At 43.1% G+C, this 17,852-nt stretch overlaps 1 protein-coding gene across 1 annotated transcript in view; it reads right to left on the bottom strand.

Annotated features, from left to right (window-relative positions):
- adamts18 (ADAM metallopeptidase with thrombospondin type 1 motif, 18) overlaps positions 1 to 13,624 on the bottom strand; it is a 75,991-nt gene extending 62,367 nt beyond the window's left edge. Inside the window, exons 1-2 of the mRNA XM_038999117.1 lie at positions 13,459 to 13,624; positions 2,964 to 3,060 (exon numbers count right to left, since the gene is read on the bottom strand). Of these exons, the coding sequence (XP_038855045.1) occupies positions 2,964 to 3,060; positions 13,459 to 13,624 (263 nt within the window). The remainder of the gene's footprint in view (positions 1 to 2,963; positions 3,061 to 13,458) is intronic.
- Positions 13,625 to 17,852: the final 4,228 nt, after the last annotated feature.

The following is a 17,852-nucleotide window of genomic DNA, read 5'->3' as shown; positions in this document are numbered from 1 at the left end:
CTTTTATCGATGGCGGTTATGATATAATTTAGGACCTTGAGCGTGGCTGAGGTGCACCCATGACCAGCTCAGAAACCAGATTGCATAGTGGAGAAGGTACGGTGGGATTCAAAATGGTCAGTGGATTTCGAAGATTTTAGAAAGGCAGGGCAGGATGGATACAGGTCTGTTACAGTTTGGGTCTAGAGTGTCTCCCCCTTTGAAGAGGGGGATGACCGCGGCAGCTTTCCAATCTTTGGGGATCTCAGACAATACGAAAGAGAGGTTGAATAGGCTAGTAATAGGGGTTGCAACAATTTCAGCGGATCGTTTTAGAAAGAGAGGGTCCAGATTGTCTAGCCTAGCTGATTTGTAGGGGATCCAGATTTTACAGCTCTTTCAGGACATCAGCATTCTGGATTTGGGTGAAGGAGAAGCGGGGGGGGGGGGGGGGGGGGTATTGGGCAGGTGGTGCTAAGATATTGGCCGGGGTAGGGGTAGCCAGGTGGAAAGCATGGCCAGCCGTGGAAAAATTCGTATTGAAATTATTGATTATCGTTGATTTATCGGTGGTGACAGTGTTTCCTATCCTCAGTGCCGTGGGCAGCTCGGAGGAGGTGCTCTTATGCTTCATGGACGTTACAGTGTCCCAAAACTTTTTGGAATTAGTGCTCCATACAGGAAGCTAATTTCTGTTTGAAAAAGCTAGCCTTAGCTTTCCTAACTGACTGAATATATTGGTTCCTGACTTCCCTGAAAAGTTGCATATCGCGGGGGCTATTCGATGCTAATGCAGAACGCCACAGGATGTTTTTGTGTTGGTTATATCTGTTCTTAGTTCTACATTTTTTGAATGGGGCATGCTTATTTAGGATGGAGAGGAGAGCACTTTTAAAGAGTAACCAGGCATCCTCTACTGACAGGACGAGTCAATATCCTTCCAGGATACCCGGGCCAGGTCGATTAGAAAGGCATGCTCGCTGAAATGTTTTACGGAGCGTTTGACAGTGATGAGGGGTGGTCGTTTGACCGCGGACCCATTACGCACGCAGGAAATGAGGCAGTGATCACTGAGATCCTGGTTGAAGACAGCAGAGGTGTATTTAGAGGGCAAGTTGATCAGGATATTATCTATGAGGGTGCCCATGGTTATGGATTTAGGGTTGGTAGGTTCCTTGATAATTTGTGTGAGATTGAGGGCATCAAGCTTAGATTGTAGGATGGCCAGGGTGTTAAGCATGTCCCAGTTTAGGTCACCTAGGGAACATGCATGAAACCAGTGCTTTTACGGTTACAGATGTCAACAAATGAGAGCGCCTGGGGAATGGGAGTAATGCTGGGGGCTGCAGGGCCTGGGTTAACCTCTACATCACCAGAGGAACAAAGGAGGAGTAGGATAAGAGTACGGCTAAAAGCTAAAAGAACTGGTCGTCTAGTAGAAGGAGCAGATTTCTGGGCGCGAAAGAATAGATTCAAGGCATAATTAACAGACAAGGTGAGAGAGGTTTTGTCTCTATAGGCACCATTTAAGCCAGGTGAGGTCACCGCATGTGTGGGGGGTGGAACAAAAGGGCTAGCTAAGGCATATTGAGCAGGGCTGGAGGCCCTACAGTGAAATAAGACAAAAATCACTCACCAAAACAGCAATAGACAAGGCATAGACATTAGGGAGAGGCATGTATAGCCGAGTGATCATAGGGTCCAGTGAGTAGCTAGGCGAGCTGGAGGCACGGCGATTCAGACAGCTAGCAGGCTGGGGAGAGCAGGCTAGCTGATGGGCCTCAGGAGGATGTCGCAATGAGAGAGCCCGTTGAAACCCCCTCGGACAGTTACGTCGGCAGACCAGTTGTGATGGATCGGTGGGGCTCCGTGTCAGCAGCAAAGGGTCCAAGCCAATTGGCAAAAGAGGTATTGAAGCCCAGGAATTGTCTGATGGATCTCTTCGGCTAGCCGGGAGATGGGCCTAGCTCCAGGCTAGCTCCAGGCTAACTGGTGCTTGCTTCGGGACAGAAACCCCCTCGGACGGTTACGTCGGTAGACCAGTCGTGATGAATCGGCGGGGCTCCGTGTCGGCAGCAAAGTGTTCAGGCCAATTGGCAAAAGAGGTAATTGAGCCCAGGAATTGTCTGATGGATCTCTTCGGCTAACTGGGAGATGGGCTTAGCTCCAGGCTAGCTCCAGGCTAACTGGTGCTTGCTTTGGGACAGAAACCCCCTCGGACGGTTATGTCGGCAGACCAGTCGTGATGGATCCGTGTCGGCAGCAAAGTGTCCAGGCCAATTAGCAAAAGAGGTAATTGAGCCCAGGAATCGTCTGATGGATCTCTTCGGCAAGCCGGGAGATGGGCCTAGCTCCAGGCTAACTGGTGCTTGCTTCGGGACAGAGACGTTAGCCAGGAGTAGCCACTCAGATAGCAGCTAGCTAGCTGCGATGATCCGGAGTAAAGGTTCAGAGCTTGCGGTTGGAATCCGGTATGCAGTCCGATATGCTCTGGGTTGATATTGCGCTGTGCAGACTGGCAGGAATTGACCAGGCTGAGGCTGGCAGATGTCAGAGTTAACGGTCATGACCGCTAGCAGTGGCTAACTGATTACTAGCTAGTAGCTAGTTAGCTGGCTAGCTTCTGAAGGGCGTTCCGGTTCTAAAGTATAAAAAATAGCAGATCCATACCACATTGGGTGAGGCGGGTTGCAGGAGAGTATGTTCAGTCCGTAGATGGAAATTGAGATAAAAAATATATACAAAATATATACGAAGAAAAAAACGATATATACACGGGACGGGACAAGACAAACAAAACAGACATCGACTGCTACGCCATCTTGGAACATGAGAGGCAAAAACAAAGGTGTCCAAGCCAGACTCCTGGAAATGAATCCAAGAGCTCTATTTGTGCCATGTGGGGCTCAAACATTGAACCTGGTTGTGGCTGATGCCACAAATGTTAAATGTCTGCTAAATGTTCTGTCGATGCCACAGGTTACTTTGGCATCTTACACAAACTGTACACCTTGTTCTCAGCCTCCACACAGCAATGGGCCATCCTGAAAAAACATGTGGACATCCCTTTGATGATGTGGACTGAGACAAGGTGGGAGAGTAAAGTTAAGAGTGTCGAGCCACTGAGGTATCAGGTAGCAGCCGTGAGAGAGGCACTGGTTGAGGTGGCTGAAGGAGGGGTTCGCCCAGGGAGCCATACAAGCTAGAACCGCCACTGACTGTAATAAAGCAAAAGTCATGCCATATTCTTCAATTACTCACTACAGTCAAGCATAGAGATCATTGAACTGTCCCTCTCTGATTACAGGCTACTGCATAAGAGTAAAGCTGTACAGTAGATCATATCACAGCATATGATGGAGTCTGATTGACCCAACATTGTCCCACTTCAGTGTATGTATCGACTGGTCTTCCTCTGGATTTATGTCCAGCTGTACAGTTGACCTTCTAGGTACCTATAAACCTTTAAGATCTGTAATCTATTCCCCTCTGGATGGATAAGGCCATCTTTGATCACAAGCTGGGGGAGAGAGGGGGGGAGGGGATCTGATTTAGGAGTGTTGAGGATATCTTTACTGTATCTATACTGTTATTCTTTTTTTGGGGGGTGTAGTAAAATATGTTGATGAAGAATACATGTCAATTAAAGTACAAGTGAAGCCAGTGTGGGTCTTCTACAGACTCCCAATATCTGTTGGAAGAATGAATCTCTCCGTACACTGTAAGAGAACTGACCACTCTCCCTCTCACTGGACTATGGCTTAAAGTCCTCATAGCTCAGCTTAACATTTTTCCAATTGCTGTGGTGGACAGAAACATGACTGCGCAAAATGTTAATACATCGTTTAATTCCCCTTAGCCACGGTCTGGTGGTGGAGTCGTGCCCTGAATTTGACTGTTTGTATGGCTCACTTCCCACCCACTGCACCACCGAATGACCAACTGGCAGGGCTGCCTGCAGAAGTGTCCTGTCTTATCCTGAAAACATTACTCAATCTAATCAGCCTGACCTTTTCGATCCAGGCTCCACCCATGCAGATATATCGACGTTACTGTGAAACCGTGTTATTTTACAACCTGGATCTTTTCCTCATTGAAAGATAGTGAGGTGACAGTTAAATAGTCTAATCAATAACAACATTGACAACAGAGAGAGACCTCTCCTCTCACAATCTTCCCTGGAGTTTGTGATGCTCTATTTCTGACAAATGAGCTTTCTGAATAGGGCCACAATCCTATACTGAGCTTTGAGGACTTCGTTTTTTTTCACCATGTGCTTTCGGGAATGGGATTTGGGTTCCATCTTTCCAGAGTCTAGAGTGACAAATTGCAGCCAATGTGGGTGTTTATTTTTTCTAAAAATGAAGATAAAGTATAGGTTTTGGCCTTTGAAAGGCTGTGTTTTGTGGATTTGAGGTCGGATTCTAAAAGACTGAATTAACCACTTCAGTGACTGGTGAGAGATACATTATAGAACCTATGGAAGCCAGTTTGGCTAAAAACTGGTAATGCATGTTTAAGTGTGTGTGACTGGAATGGCACGATGAGTTTGAACAAGGCCTTTCGTTTATGGCGCCGCCACTTCTCCAACATCAGTCCCTAAGAATTCATAGGATTATTTGTCTTGTTTTATTAAGAGGAGATTGCGAAATAATGTCTATCTATAAATGTAATTTATATGACAAGCAATCCTGCCGATGGCACTGTGGTACGTAGGAATTCTGTTTTATGCATTGCGAGGAATGGTTAACATCTTTAAATGTAATTTCGATTTGTCAAAGGCTGTGTAAATCTAACTGTTTTAGGTTACTCCTAAAATAGTCCACTTTTCATACCTTGTAAAATGGAACGAGGTGCGTTAGAAGTTCCGTGTATTTTCTCTTTTCACGTCTCAGTGAAATCATAGGATAGGGTGGGGTGGTTTGGGGATAGATGTCCTCAGTTGATTCCCCATCTTAACAGACATTCAGATAGAGGCGAACAAGGCATCCCGCATGGGAGGCACGTCATGAGTCTTATTGCTAATCCTGTCACATTCAGAATATACAGACCAAGGTGGCATTTGCATGGCTCTGAAACATAATACTACTTCCAATACCCTTGAGCCCAGTTCAGCTGAGATCCCCCTTCATTCAAATGCCACACACACACACACAAGTGCGCAGGAAAGCACACTCACACGTACACACACACACTTAGCGCATCAGACTTAGCTCAGGAAGTTTATTGAAGCATAAACAAGGGATGCTTTAATAACAATGAGCTTGGATCACCAAGTTACCCAAGTGTAAAGTTCAAAGAAATACTTTGTCAATATGAGAGCAACCAAAACAAAATAGGCCAATCAATATGAAGACGCAGGACACAAACATGCATGCAGGCATTAGCAAGATTAATATATTGTAACAAATTACATTTCAATCAAAAACAATTCATTGTATTTATATTATATTATAGTCCCACAGTAAAGTTCATATACAGTACCAGTCAAAAGTTTGGACACACCTACTCGTTTCAGGATTTTTCTTTGTTTGAACTATTTTCTACATGTTAGACTAATAGCAAAGACATCACAACTATGAAATAACACATATGGAATCATGTAGTAACCAAAAATGTTATATTTGAGACTCTTCAAAGTAGCCACCCTTTGCCTTGATGACAGATTTGCACACTCTTGGCATTCTCTCAACAAGCTTCATGAGGTAGTCACCTGGAAAGCATTTCAATTAACAGCTGTGCCTTGTTCAAAGTTAATTTGTGGAATTTCTTACCTTCATAATGCGTAATGCGTTTGAGCCAATCAGTTGTGTTGTGACACGGTAGGGGTGGTATACAGACGATGGCCCTATTTGGTAAAAGACCAAGTCATTATTTTGGCAAGAACAGCTCAAATAAGCAAAGAGAAACAACGGTCCATCATTGCTTCAGACATGGTCAGTCAATCCGGGAAATGTAAAGAGCTTGGAATGTTTCTTCAAGTGCAGTCGCAAAAACCATCAAGCGCTATGATGAAACTGGCTCTCATGAGGACCGCCACAGGAAAGGAAGACCCAGAGTTACCTCTGCTGCAGAGGAAAAGTTCATTAGAGTTAACTGCAGATCAGATTACAGCCCAAATAAATGCTTCATAGAGTTCAAGTATCTCCTTTAAATAGTACCCGGCCTTCTAGGCAGAGTTGCAAAGAAAAAGCCATATCTCAGACTGGCCAATAAAAAGAAAAGATTAAGACACTGGACAGAGGAACTCTGCGTAGAAGGCCAGCATCCCGGAGTTGCCTCTTCACTGTTGACGTTGAGACTGGTGTTTTGCGGGTACTATTTAATGGAGCTGCCAGTTGAGGACTTGTGAAGTGTCTGTTTCTCAATCTAGACACTCTAATGTACTTGTCCTCTTGCTCAGTTGTGCACCGGGGCCTCCCACTCCTCTTTCTATTCTGGTTAGAGCCAGTTTGCGCTGTTCTGTGAAGGGAGTAGTACACAGCGTTGTACGAGATCTTCAGTTTCTTGGCAATTTCTTGCATGGAATAGCCTTCATTTCTCAGAACAAGAATAGACTGACAAGTTTCAGAAGAAAGTTATTTGTTTCTGGCCATTTTAAGCCTGTAATCGAACCCACAAATGCTGATGCACCAGATACTCAACTAGTCTTAAGAAGGCCAGATTTATTGCTTCTTTAATCAGGACAACAGTTTTCAGCTGTGCGAACATAATTGCAAAAGGGTTTTCGAATGATCAATTAGCCTTACTTGGATTAGCTAACACAACGTGCCATTGGAACACAGGAGTGATGGTTGTTGATAATGGGCCTCTGTATGCGTATGTAATATTCCATTTAAAAAATCGGACGTTTCCAGTTACAATAGGCATTTACAACATTAACAATGTCTACACTGTATTTCTGATCAATTTGATGTTATTTTAATGGACAAAAAAAAACATTTTCTTTCAAGAACAAGGACATTTCTAAGTGACCCCAAACTTTTGAACGGTGGTGTATATTTCCAAAAAGGTGTTTGCATGCCCTCTTAAGGGGATGAGCTACCAAAATGGCAATGGCAGACATATTTTAAAATGAGACATAAATGTTTAACCTTGCAAGGATTTTCTAACTTTAAACCCGTCATATGGACATAACCTTCAGAAAGTATTCAGACCCCTTGACTTTTTCTTCATTTTGTTAGGTTACAGCCTTATTCTAAAATTGATTCAATTGTTTTTTTCCATCATCAATCTACACACAATACCCCATAATGACAAAGCAAAAACAGGGTTTTAGAAATGTTTGCTAATTTATTAAAATAAAAATAAAAATCACATTACATAATTATTCAGGCCCTTTACTCAGTATTCTGTTGAAGCACCATTGGCAGCAATTACAGCCTTGAGTCTTCTTGGGTATGACGCTACATGCTTGGCACACCTGAATTTGGGGAGTTTCTCACATTCTTCTCTGCAGATCCTCTCAAGCTCTGTCAGGATGGATGGGGAGTGGTGCTGCACAGCTATTTTCGAGTTCAAGTCCGGGCTCTGGCTGGGCCACTCAAGGATATTCAGAGACTTGTCCCAAAGCCACTCCCAAAACTCCACCTGTTTTCGCTTTCTCATTATGGGAAATTGTGTGTAGATTGCTGAGTTAAAAAAAAAAATTGTATCCATTTTAGAATAAGGATGTAACGTAACAACATTTGGAAAAAGTGAAGGGGTCTGAATACTTTCAGAAGGCACTGTATGTATCAATGTGCCTAACACCTCACACATTGCAATGGTGAAAATGTGGGCAGATTAAATGTGCGTACCAGTTTTCTTGTGTGAGAAACATTCTCTCTTTTTGCTTCTCTACGACAAAATGACCTTAATTATCTTTGGGTAAGCCAGTAGGTGCACAACTCGATTAGTATAATCATGTTGAATGGCAAAAGAGACACACGGAAACAAGGGTGAGAACGTTTAAAGATGGAATTCACAGTAGGGGGAAACAATGCCACTGTCTGCCCCACGGCTGTTATTGTTTTTGTTTTGTTGACAAAGCGGATGTGAGGAGCGTCAGAGAGCGCTGCGGAACCCGGTTTTAAAAAATGTCAGCGCATATTCTACTGTTCCATCACTCGTGCAATGATGTCAGAGGGGAAAAAAACAGTGTTGGTTGTTTGCAGTAACTTCTTTGTTGTTGTAATATCGCAAACGGACATGGCAGTTTCACCATTAAGGATTCAAGTGGACAAAGAGATGCATCAGAAGAATGGAGGAGAGAGAGAAAGGGTAGAGGGGAAAATGAAGAGTGTTGGCTGTGTCGGTTTGAATGAGGTTTAGCTGAATGAGGAGCCAGCCTGAGAGAGGATTGTCATGAGGCTGAGCACCCTATTGACAGGCCCGGGTCTGAGTCCCAGCGGGCCGTAAGGTTGCCCACTGTGATCTCCTGCTGGTGGGCCTTTCACTGCTCTGAATACACCCCTGCCTCTCTGTTCCCTTTCCTCTGGCCTTTAACTAACACACACACACACACACAGGCACACACACACACACACACACACACACACACACACACACACACACACACACACACACACACACACACACACACACACACACACACACACACTGAAAGATGCTTGGAAGAACTCTGCTTAATTTACACTCCTCTTTCTTCAAGAGAGACAGAATCCTTACCTCATAGCTCAGTGTGAGCACTATCCACTATCCAGACAATATGGCTTTCTTCTTCCAGGTGAGAAGGTCGGAAAATGTCACTCATATCAGCTCTAGTTGGCCCTCAGATTGTGTGGCCTATTCAGACCAAATCTGAATAAGCCACTATTTTGCAGGAGGAAATCATTTCAATGTCTGAGTGGAAATGAGTTGGCTGTTGCACTGTGCTCTCTCTATCACACTGTCTTGACAGAGAATGGGCACGGGTGAGGAGATTGCGTCTATATTTGGTTCCTGAGCTAAAGGCTATAGCAGTGGAAGGAATACAGAGGAGAGCGTGGTGAGGTGAGATGACAAGAGCAGTCTTGAAGGGACACCTTAGTCTCCACCATTAGAGCAACCTGTATGAATAGGGTTTGATAATGACATCAACCCACACACGAACAATAATGACTGAACAATGTGATGAAGATCTTACAGTACCACTACTGTTGTAGAGTGACCTGTATAAGAACCCCTTAAATAAACACACCATAGTCCATGAATAAATGTTTAACTTTCATTCATGTGCAATGCAATGTGAAAACATGAGAGGACTCGTTCCGTTGAGGTCGCAACAGATAGGAGAAGACATTAAGCCAGCCACTGTCATTACCAGGGCCACCAGTGTTAACTACAGTTAGCCATTCAATAAGAGTTTTTCTTGAAAAGGAAGTTGGCAGGCACATGGTTATGCGCGCAGCTCCAATTACCCATCCCACAATTGAAGTTTATGACCCAGTTTTTTTGTTGAGCACCTTTTTTTATTTGTGAATGGAGAAGCATTACCTCATTGGGTGCCCGGGGGCACAGCAGAATGACAGAGTGTGTTTGTTGCTGTCACATGGCACCCTGGCGGCCTGAGATACTAGCTTAATAGGTTAGATGAGACAAAGACATGGAGGCAGCAGGGCATGAGGATGAAGGATGCTAAGGTCTGGAAAAACAAAAAGTCATGGTCAGCATTATTCCATTCTTACTGTCTTTAGTAAACCTTATACTTTAAAGAAAAGTGTTTGCTTTGATCTGCCCTTTTAACGAGTTAGGTAGTTTCCTCAATTACACAACAGAAGCATTTGGCATAAGTAGCTCTCTCCGAGCATAACTCAACCTGTCACTGCACGGCTCCTTGTTCTCCAGACATTAGAAGATTTACCTAATTTAGTCCTTGCTGTTCATTTTAAAACTCAAACCTCTAAATGGTTCTCAGTTAAAACAATCATGTTCTGTTCAAATGCATGAAAAAACAACTGGCTGATAATTTATCCTACAAGAGTACAGCTTTAGCGGGAATTTACTTATAATGCATTGTTGCATCACACCAGATGTATGGTCCTTGGACTCCATAGATGGACTCAGAGATGGGAAGAGATTGCATGTTCGAATGATGAAGAAAAGCAAAGGGAGAGCTTCCTATCCCTCACTGTCAACAGGACTGCACGCAAGCACCCTTGAGTGCCAGATCACAATCCACTGCTATATTTGTAATACCATCAATTATGCTTTAGCCATCTAAATTGGTTTACTTTGTTCTGTTGTGTTATTTTTTTAAACTCTATCTATGAAGAAAATGAGTGTGGCGAGACTTTTGTGGCATGTAAATGGAGACGTTGGTTTGGGGGTGAAGGGGAGGAGGGCATGGCAGATGATCGGCGTATACTCCTCTCCTCTCAACCCATCTAGCCAGCCGTTTGAGACGTATGCCCAAGAGTATATCAGTGTTTTACTGAGAATAATGCTGCTCCTCCCTGCACTAGGTCACTACATTTTACAGCCCCTTCTGAGACCATCAACCTAAGTGGACGCTGTGGAAATCCAGATCATAAAACATTACAGTGCAGTAATCCACACAAAGCGGAAGGCTTTTTGACCTGTCCTGTGAAAGTCTTAACGTCTATCTCTGAGTCGGAGCTAGTCACAGATATATTAGCCAGTATTATGACAGGCACAATAAAAAAATACTTCACTTTCTAAATACCTTTGTGTCTGTCTCTCTATGTTGTATGTACCGTTGCACATAAAGCCACATGGGCGTGGGAAATCAGCAGGGAAGGTTTGATGAATATTATCAGATCCAAAGAGAATATTTGTCAGGGATTACCTAAATTAGTTTGGATTTATGGATTGTAGGAGGATAAGAGAAGCATTGTTTTGGGGACCAGCTGTCACTCATTTGTGCAAATGAGACTCAGATCTTCAAAAAGGCTGCAACAAAGAAAATGTGTATTTACTCAAGCTCTCCTCCTCTTCACTCCCTGTGGAGCATAACGCTGCCATCATTCATCTATATCAGGATAAAATATGAATTGCATGATAGTTTTTAATCTCATGTGATGAATACTGAAGAGCATGAATAGAGTTTATCTTCCCCATGCATTATTTAAAACTCAGCGGCGGTCAATGCCGTTTAAGATGAGGGAGGACAATTTTTTTTCATGAGCATAGTCTTATTTCTATTACAGCATTTTGGATGACGGTCATTCATATTCCATTCACCCAGGTCAATTTAACATTGATAGGCTACTACATGATACTTGAATTTTCCCTATACCCATAATGAGGTTGCTACAACCTAGCCTATAAATGAAAGAATACAACACACAGTAAGTGCACACAGGTCGAGAGAAAATGTTGAGTGACAGACAGTGACACATGGAAAGACAGCGACACATTCAATACCGCCTTGCACACTCTTGCCTGCATCTTGCTGATCTAGGGTGTAATCATTAGTCCAACAGTTGCAAACGAGAGTTTCTATTGGACAAATTCAGGTATGTTTATCCCCGTTTCGTTCCATTTGCTTCCGTTTAAGAAACGTTTTTCAACAGAATTGGCGGAATGTATACACCCCTTGTCACACATAAACACAGTTCACATTCATAGCAGCCACGTTGTATACCTTCTTGCATCTACTGTATGCGCTCTCCTCCTCTCACCTTATCCCTTCGTTTGTGGACTTCAATGCACAACACATCAGCTGTATGTGACCAGGCGAAAAAATCTTTCCAAGCCAAACCATATCATAACTGCTACACACAGCCTACATCGTTGTCACCATATTAGCTAAAGTAACTTCATAGTCAACATATCTAACATAACTAACTCATTAGTAAACCCGCTTCAATCATGCAGTAACTTTACAGTGTCAGTTAGCAGTTTAGCAGTTACACCGGCGGGCCCCGGTGGCAATAAATTAGTAAAACCAAAAGCCTTGACTTGGAAGAGTTCCAGTGTTGTGTTGGATAGTCATAGCCAGCTAGCTAACATAGCAACCCTCTGTTTGAGCAGGGTGTTTGAGTAGGCTAAACTAGCTAGCTGCATTTGCTAGCTAAGTAAGTGAAACCGAAACTGAAAAATAAATAATGAAATCTCTCTCTTGCTTCTGAATTTGTTCAAAACTGTTCAACTATTGTCTTTCTCTCTCTTTGAGTCAACTACTCACCACATTTTATGCACTGCAGTGCTAGCTAGCTGTAGCTTATGTTTTCAGTACTAGATTCATTCTCTGATCCTTTGACTGGGTGGACAACATGTCAGTTCCTGCTGCAAGAGCTCTGACAGATTGGAGGATGTCCTCCGGAAGTTGTCATAATTACTGTGTAAGTCTATGTAAGTCAATGTACCCAGAGGAGGAACGGAAGCTAGCTGTCCTCCAGCTACACACTGGTGCTACCCTACAGAGTGCTGTTGAGGCACTGTAGACCTTCATTGCAAGACAGTGTGTTTTAATAAATTATATGACGACGTGAATATTTTGTATAGTTTTATCTAAAAAGGATAACTTTTGAAATGTTTTACATTAAAAAAAAAATATCACTGAGGAGGATAGTCCTCCCCTTCCTCCTCTGAGGAGCCTCCACTCTGTTAGAACTTTTTGAAACAGGATTCTGTACTTCGAGATATTCAGGCACGTTTTGGCTGGTTTCAGAATAGTCTAACAGAAATAATAATATATTATACAACTTCACATTAATACTGTATGTTGCTGTACATTTGCAGTTACATCTAGCAGAAGGATCGAGCACATTAAGGCAACATTTATTAATCCTTCCGAACTATGCTAGCAGATGAAATATTTATCCAAAGTAGACAGACAACAGGTATCAAGCAGTGCATGCTGGGAAACCTTGTCAGTGCATCAGTAAACTTTTGACCACCATCAGCTTACACTACATTCATCCCAGTCTAATTGACAGTTTAAACATGTGGTACTTAGATCAAATTAAATGGAAGTTGCATTAATGGTGATGTCATTCCCAGATTGTTCAAGTGTATCTTTTACCCAAATGGAACATTAGTGTTGGTTAATGCATGTCTGGATCATGATCATGTTTTAACCTTGAAGAAAATCTGGAGAGACAAAAACATAAATAACTCAAAACACACACTTGCACGCACACACACACACACACATAGCGAGAGAGAGACAGAGACAGAGAGAGAGAAAGAAGGGACATAGAGAGAGAGAAGGGACAGAGTGAGAGACAGAGAGAGAGAGAGAAAGCGAGAGAGTGAGAAAGAGAGAGGGGACAGAGAGAGAGAGAGAGAGAGAGAGATAGAGAGAGAGAGAGAGAAAGAGAAAGAGAAACAGACAGACAGATAAACAGACAGACAAGGGACAGAGCGAGAGAAGGGACAGAGAGAGAGAAGGGACAGAGAGCGAGCGAGAGAGAGAGAAGGGTTAGAGGAAGTTTCCCTGAGTGAGTCACTTCAGAGCAAATTGAATAATGAGGGCTGTGAGATCCAGACTAGGCCATGCTCCGCAACGACGTGCCAACATGCAGCTCTCACCCATGAGGGAGCCATCTGTGCCACATGGCATGGCCTGCTGGGCCCACAGGCCCAGCCCACAACACTTGCTGCCTAGGGCAGTGCCCAGGGCCCGGGGGATGTGACTGAGCTCAGGACCTTCTGGAGATGGAGTCCTGGACACTGAGGCACCCACTGCACAGCACATGCTATCAGCAGGACAGCAGGAGCCTAGCGGTCAGAGGCCACAGCCTCCTCTCTCTCCCCAAAGCCACTCTGGACGGCCCAAATTACAGCTCACTCAAAGTTCCTGGGTAAACATCTTCTGTAAAAATAAATCACGAGAGGAAAAACACAACCTTCCAGAGCAAGCAGGCAGCAAAGTGGAAGACATGTTGGCATGTTGTATTTTTAGCCTGTCTTTCCAAGAGGTCATCTCATCCCTGATTTTGGAGACGTTAATTCCCAATTTGTGGCTTTCCCTGACTGAGGGTATAATGGTTGCTTTTGATGTATTTATAAATATGTATTGCTTGTTTGTAAAACGCACCACAAAATAGAAGGGGGTTGAAAACACAAGTGATATTTGGGAACAGGGATGTCATCTTCTATGTGAAATTGCGTCTTGCTGAAGACATAACATTGAAACATATAGTGTATTATAAGATAGCAGATTTAAGTCAAGACATTCTGACAACTTTACTGAAGGGAGAGGGTACATGAGGACATGGGCAGGCAATTACATTTTCCAGTGGCTTCTGAAGAGCTTTTGATGGTCAGTATCAAAGTCCAGCTATGAGGTGTGAAGTTCATTGACCTCATCTCCATTCCTGCCCCCTCCCTCTCTTCCCTCGCTTCCCTTGATCACCAATATAAACTTGGGGGCCCTCATGCTGTTTGTCAGCACTCGCCACTCCTGGGCCTATTGTCTGGGGTCAGTGCCTGGAAAGCCGACCTTGTCTTTGGGCTCCAGGGCCATACAATGGAGGGAGACAAGCTCCTGACCCCATCTCAAAGAGGGCACCACACTGGATTATTGTATTGTTGATTTTCTTGCTTTTCTCATTTTGGATCGTACTAAGATAAGTGTGTGTGTGTGTGTGTGTGTGTGTGTGTGTGTGTGTGTGTGTGTGTGTGTGTGTGTGTGTGTGTGTGTGTGTGTGTGTGTGTGTGTGTGTGTGTGTGTGTGTGTGTGTGTGTGTGTAGGGCCGGCCCCAGCCTTTTGGGGAGAAAATATGCAGTTTTAAAGCAAATTTGCTGAAATTCTACAAACTTTGCCATGACTTATGCCATGTTAATATATCTCAGTGAGAGTGACTAACAAAATCAATGGGGGCCCACTGGAGGTATGAATGCCTGGGCATGTGCCTGGTCTGTAATTCAATAGCTGGGTTGACTAATTTACCACTTTAATATTTTTTAGCTGACATAGGCTAGTTGAGTGACTGTCAGAGCAAAACTGCACAGCCAAATGTGTGTATTCTACTATTATAACCCTCAACAGGTTAATGGAGGGGTCAGGGGCCGGGGGCCCTAGATGACCACCTATGTCGCTTATGTCCAGGGCCCTGTGTGTATGTCCCTGCATCAAACATTTGTTCAAAGGGATACTGGGAGATTCTGGCAATACGATGTGGAAGTGACGTCGTACTATGTCATACTTCCGGGTCCTGTCCCCTAATCTTTTGAATGGGCTTGACGATCATCAAATTCATGAAAATGCATTCATTTAAGATAATTATACAAATATATTTGCGTTTGTGGATTAATTTACTTCTGCCAGATGCCTTTAATGAAGTTTTTGAGCTGAAGACCATGTTTTTGTCCGTTGAATACCATTCAAAAAGCCTACAAACGTTCCAGAGCTACAAGACTACTCCCTGGAAAACAACGTGTCACTTTCATGCCGTATTAAACCTTTATTCTACTTACCCAGAGTCAGATGAACCATCTTATGTCTCTGCGTGCAGTATGAAGGAAGTTAGAGGTCGTTTTGTGAGCCAACTCTACAGGTATGCTAACGTAGACTTAATTGCCAGAATCTTGCAGTATCCCTTTAAAAGAAGCACAGTGACTATCCTGAAGACAAGAAAAGAAGGAGCAGGGGCTCATTGATGAAGTGACCTGAGGAGTGACACAATGCCCTGTCACACACTCAATCTATACAATGGAGACAGGATATTACAGCAACATGCAGTCCTTCAGAGTATGATCATGAATGCATTTCAAATCTTATCAGCACTCGGGGGCAATTATACGTGTATTTGGATGCCCTGAAAGAGCTAGTGCAAGGAAGGTGAAAGTCTACCTCCCTTGTAGGGTGAGAGTTTAGACGGGAGGTGAGATAGCTGAGTTAAATGACAAAGCTCAACTGGAGCCATTCCACCTAGTGCTTTTTGATGCACGTTTGAACTTATGACCTTGGAAGGAGGCAGTTTATTTAAATGCAAAATTATTTAACTCACAATTACAGGTTTTACATGAGCCGAGAGTAATATTATGTCCCCTTATCTAGTAATAGTGTCTTCATACTTTGTCAAATAAAAATAATTATAAAAAATGTGTATTATTGAATTCAAGTGGATTTGTAACTCCCGTCTCTGAGCTTGAAATGTAGGTTTGTGAAAATAAGACGGGTTCTGTCCGCATGCCGGCCAGCTCATTCCACTGTGGAATGACTAGGAATCCCTTCCAAGTTCAACAGGTTTGCAGAATGAAGTGCTTTGACCCCAAAGCCCGCAGGAGGCAGAGTGCTGCGCTGTGTGTTGATTGGTTAGGGCCTGGCGGGGTTTAGGTCCGGCCTTCTGCTGAGATCCAGTTTCATAATATAACAACCCAGACTGGGCACCTGCACACATGCACTGGGACTTTCTAAACAATAAAAAGTCATTTATTTCTGATTGGAAACAGCGGCTCTTCGTTTACCACCCCCAAGAGCATGCCAGAAGACTGCATGATGTCCCCCTTAGAGCAATACATACTGTAGATGCATTCTATGTTCTTTACTGGAAAACCCAGAAGCAGGTCTGTACTGCTCGTTAGATAAAATACTATATCAGTGGTAACATGCTATTGTCCGTATTGTTCCTAGAAAGAAGAGCAGAAACTCAATTTCCAAAGTATAGGTCTGATTTAGTCATCTATTTTGTAGTTATCCTTTAATTACAGAATGAATAGGTGGATTAGCTGTAATTGCAGGGGGTTTGATGCACTGATAATTCCAGAAGTAACAAATACTGAGTATAATCAAGGCATTTCAGGGCAGTGAGCTTGTTAAGTTAAACTGTGTTAGTGAAAAGGAAAGCCTTGTGCATGTCATCCATGCTACAGACTTCCTAAAGGCTTTTTCAGGGCCTGCAACAGTGGGACACATTCACCTGTCTTGTAAAGCCAATGCCATACGAGTACTGCTGACACTTAGGTCACATGGGCCAATAATGACACCTCTGACTGCATCTACCCTTCTCTGCCACCTAATACACCCACATGCATGCGCACGTGCACACTCACACTCATAATACTTTATACACAATGGCTGTGTTTATTCTGCACCCTTAACGTCTTTTGGGTGTGATTCCTTCAGGGTTGAAGGGATAATGAGTCAAACAGATCGAAGTTGAAAGAGATACCCATTGAGATATCTTTGGCTTTCTCCTGTGTTGTATAATTATTTGTGTCATTCATTAGAGAGTTTGTTTAAGTTGTGTGCCAGAGGGATGGTGTATTTTACTTGTTATAAAACTTACCGGTATCATACAATGTATCATTCATACTATTGCACTATTACAGAGGGTAGTGATCTGGCCTAGTAGAAAGAGGTTATCAATAACCAGGTGAAACCATATTTTCAAGACTGATACCACCTTCATTAGTAATGTTATGGGTTTCTCAAACATCTGAGTATGCTGTCCATTTATACAAAGAAAGCGAAAAAATGTCTCCCCTCAAAAGTCGAACCAAGTCACGTCTCATTTCTCCACAGACATTTTCACATATAAATCAGATTACTCTAGGCTAAAATAGCAGCAAAACCATATTTAAGTAAATAGACGAGTCATCAATTAAATTCCGTAGACAATTTGTCCTCTGTTAAAACAGGACCACTGCATGACCAAAAGCATCATAAAGTCTGAGTCGTCTATCTCGTTATGTTGACATTCAACTGCAGTAATTCAATCTCCACCTCAGTAACGTCGTTGAACAAAACCACATTAGTACTAATCAAGAATTCATTTTCTGGAAGGCGCGCTCTAAATTATTTTTGGAGAAAACAGTTGAAAAGTATTGGATTTATGTGTTTTGGGAAGACATTTTCATTAGTTTCTACGTGCCAAAGACATTTGACCCTGATATTAGAGTGCCAAGCCCTTGTTTCATTGAAATGTACAGCAGCCAATTCACAACCAAAGAAAACAACAACTTGTGTTTTTCATGTG

Source organism: Salvelinus namaycush, chromosome 1, assembly GCF_016432855.1.
Source record: "Salvelinus namaycush isolate Seneca chromosome 1, SaNama_1.0, whole genome shotgun sequence".
Taxonomy (NCBI): Eukaryota; Metazoa; Chordata; class Actinopteri; order Salmoniformes; family Salmonidae; genus Salvelinus; species Salvelinus namaycush.
This window is presented reverse-complemented; position numbering and strand designations above follow the sequence as displayed.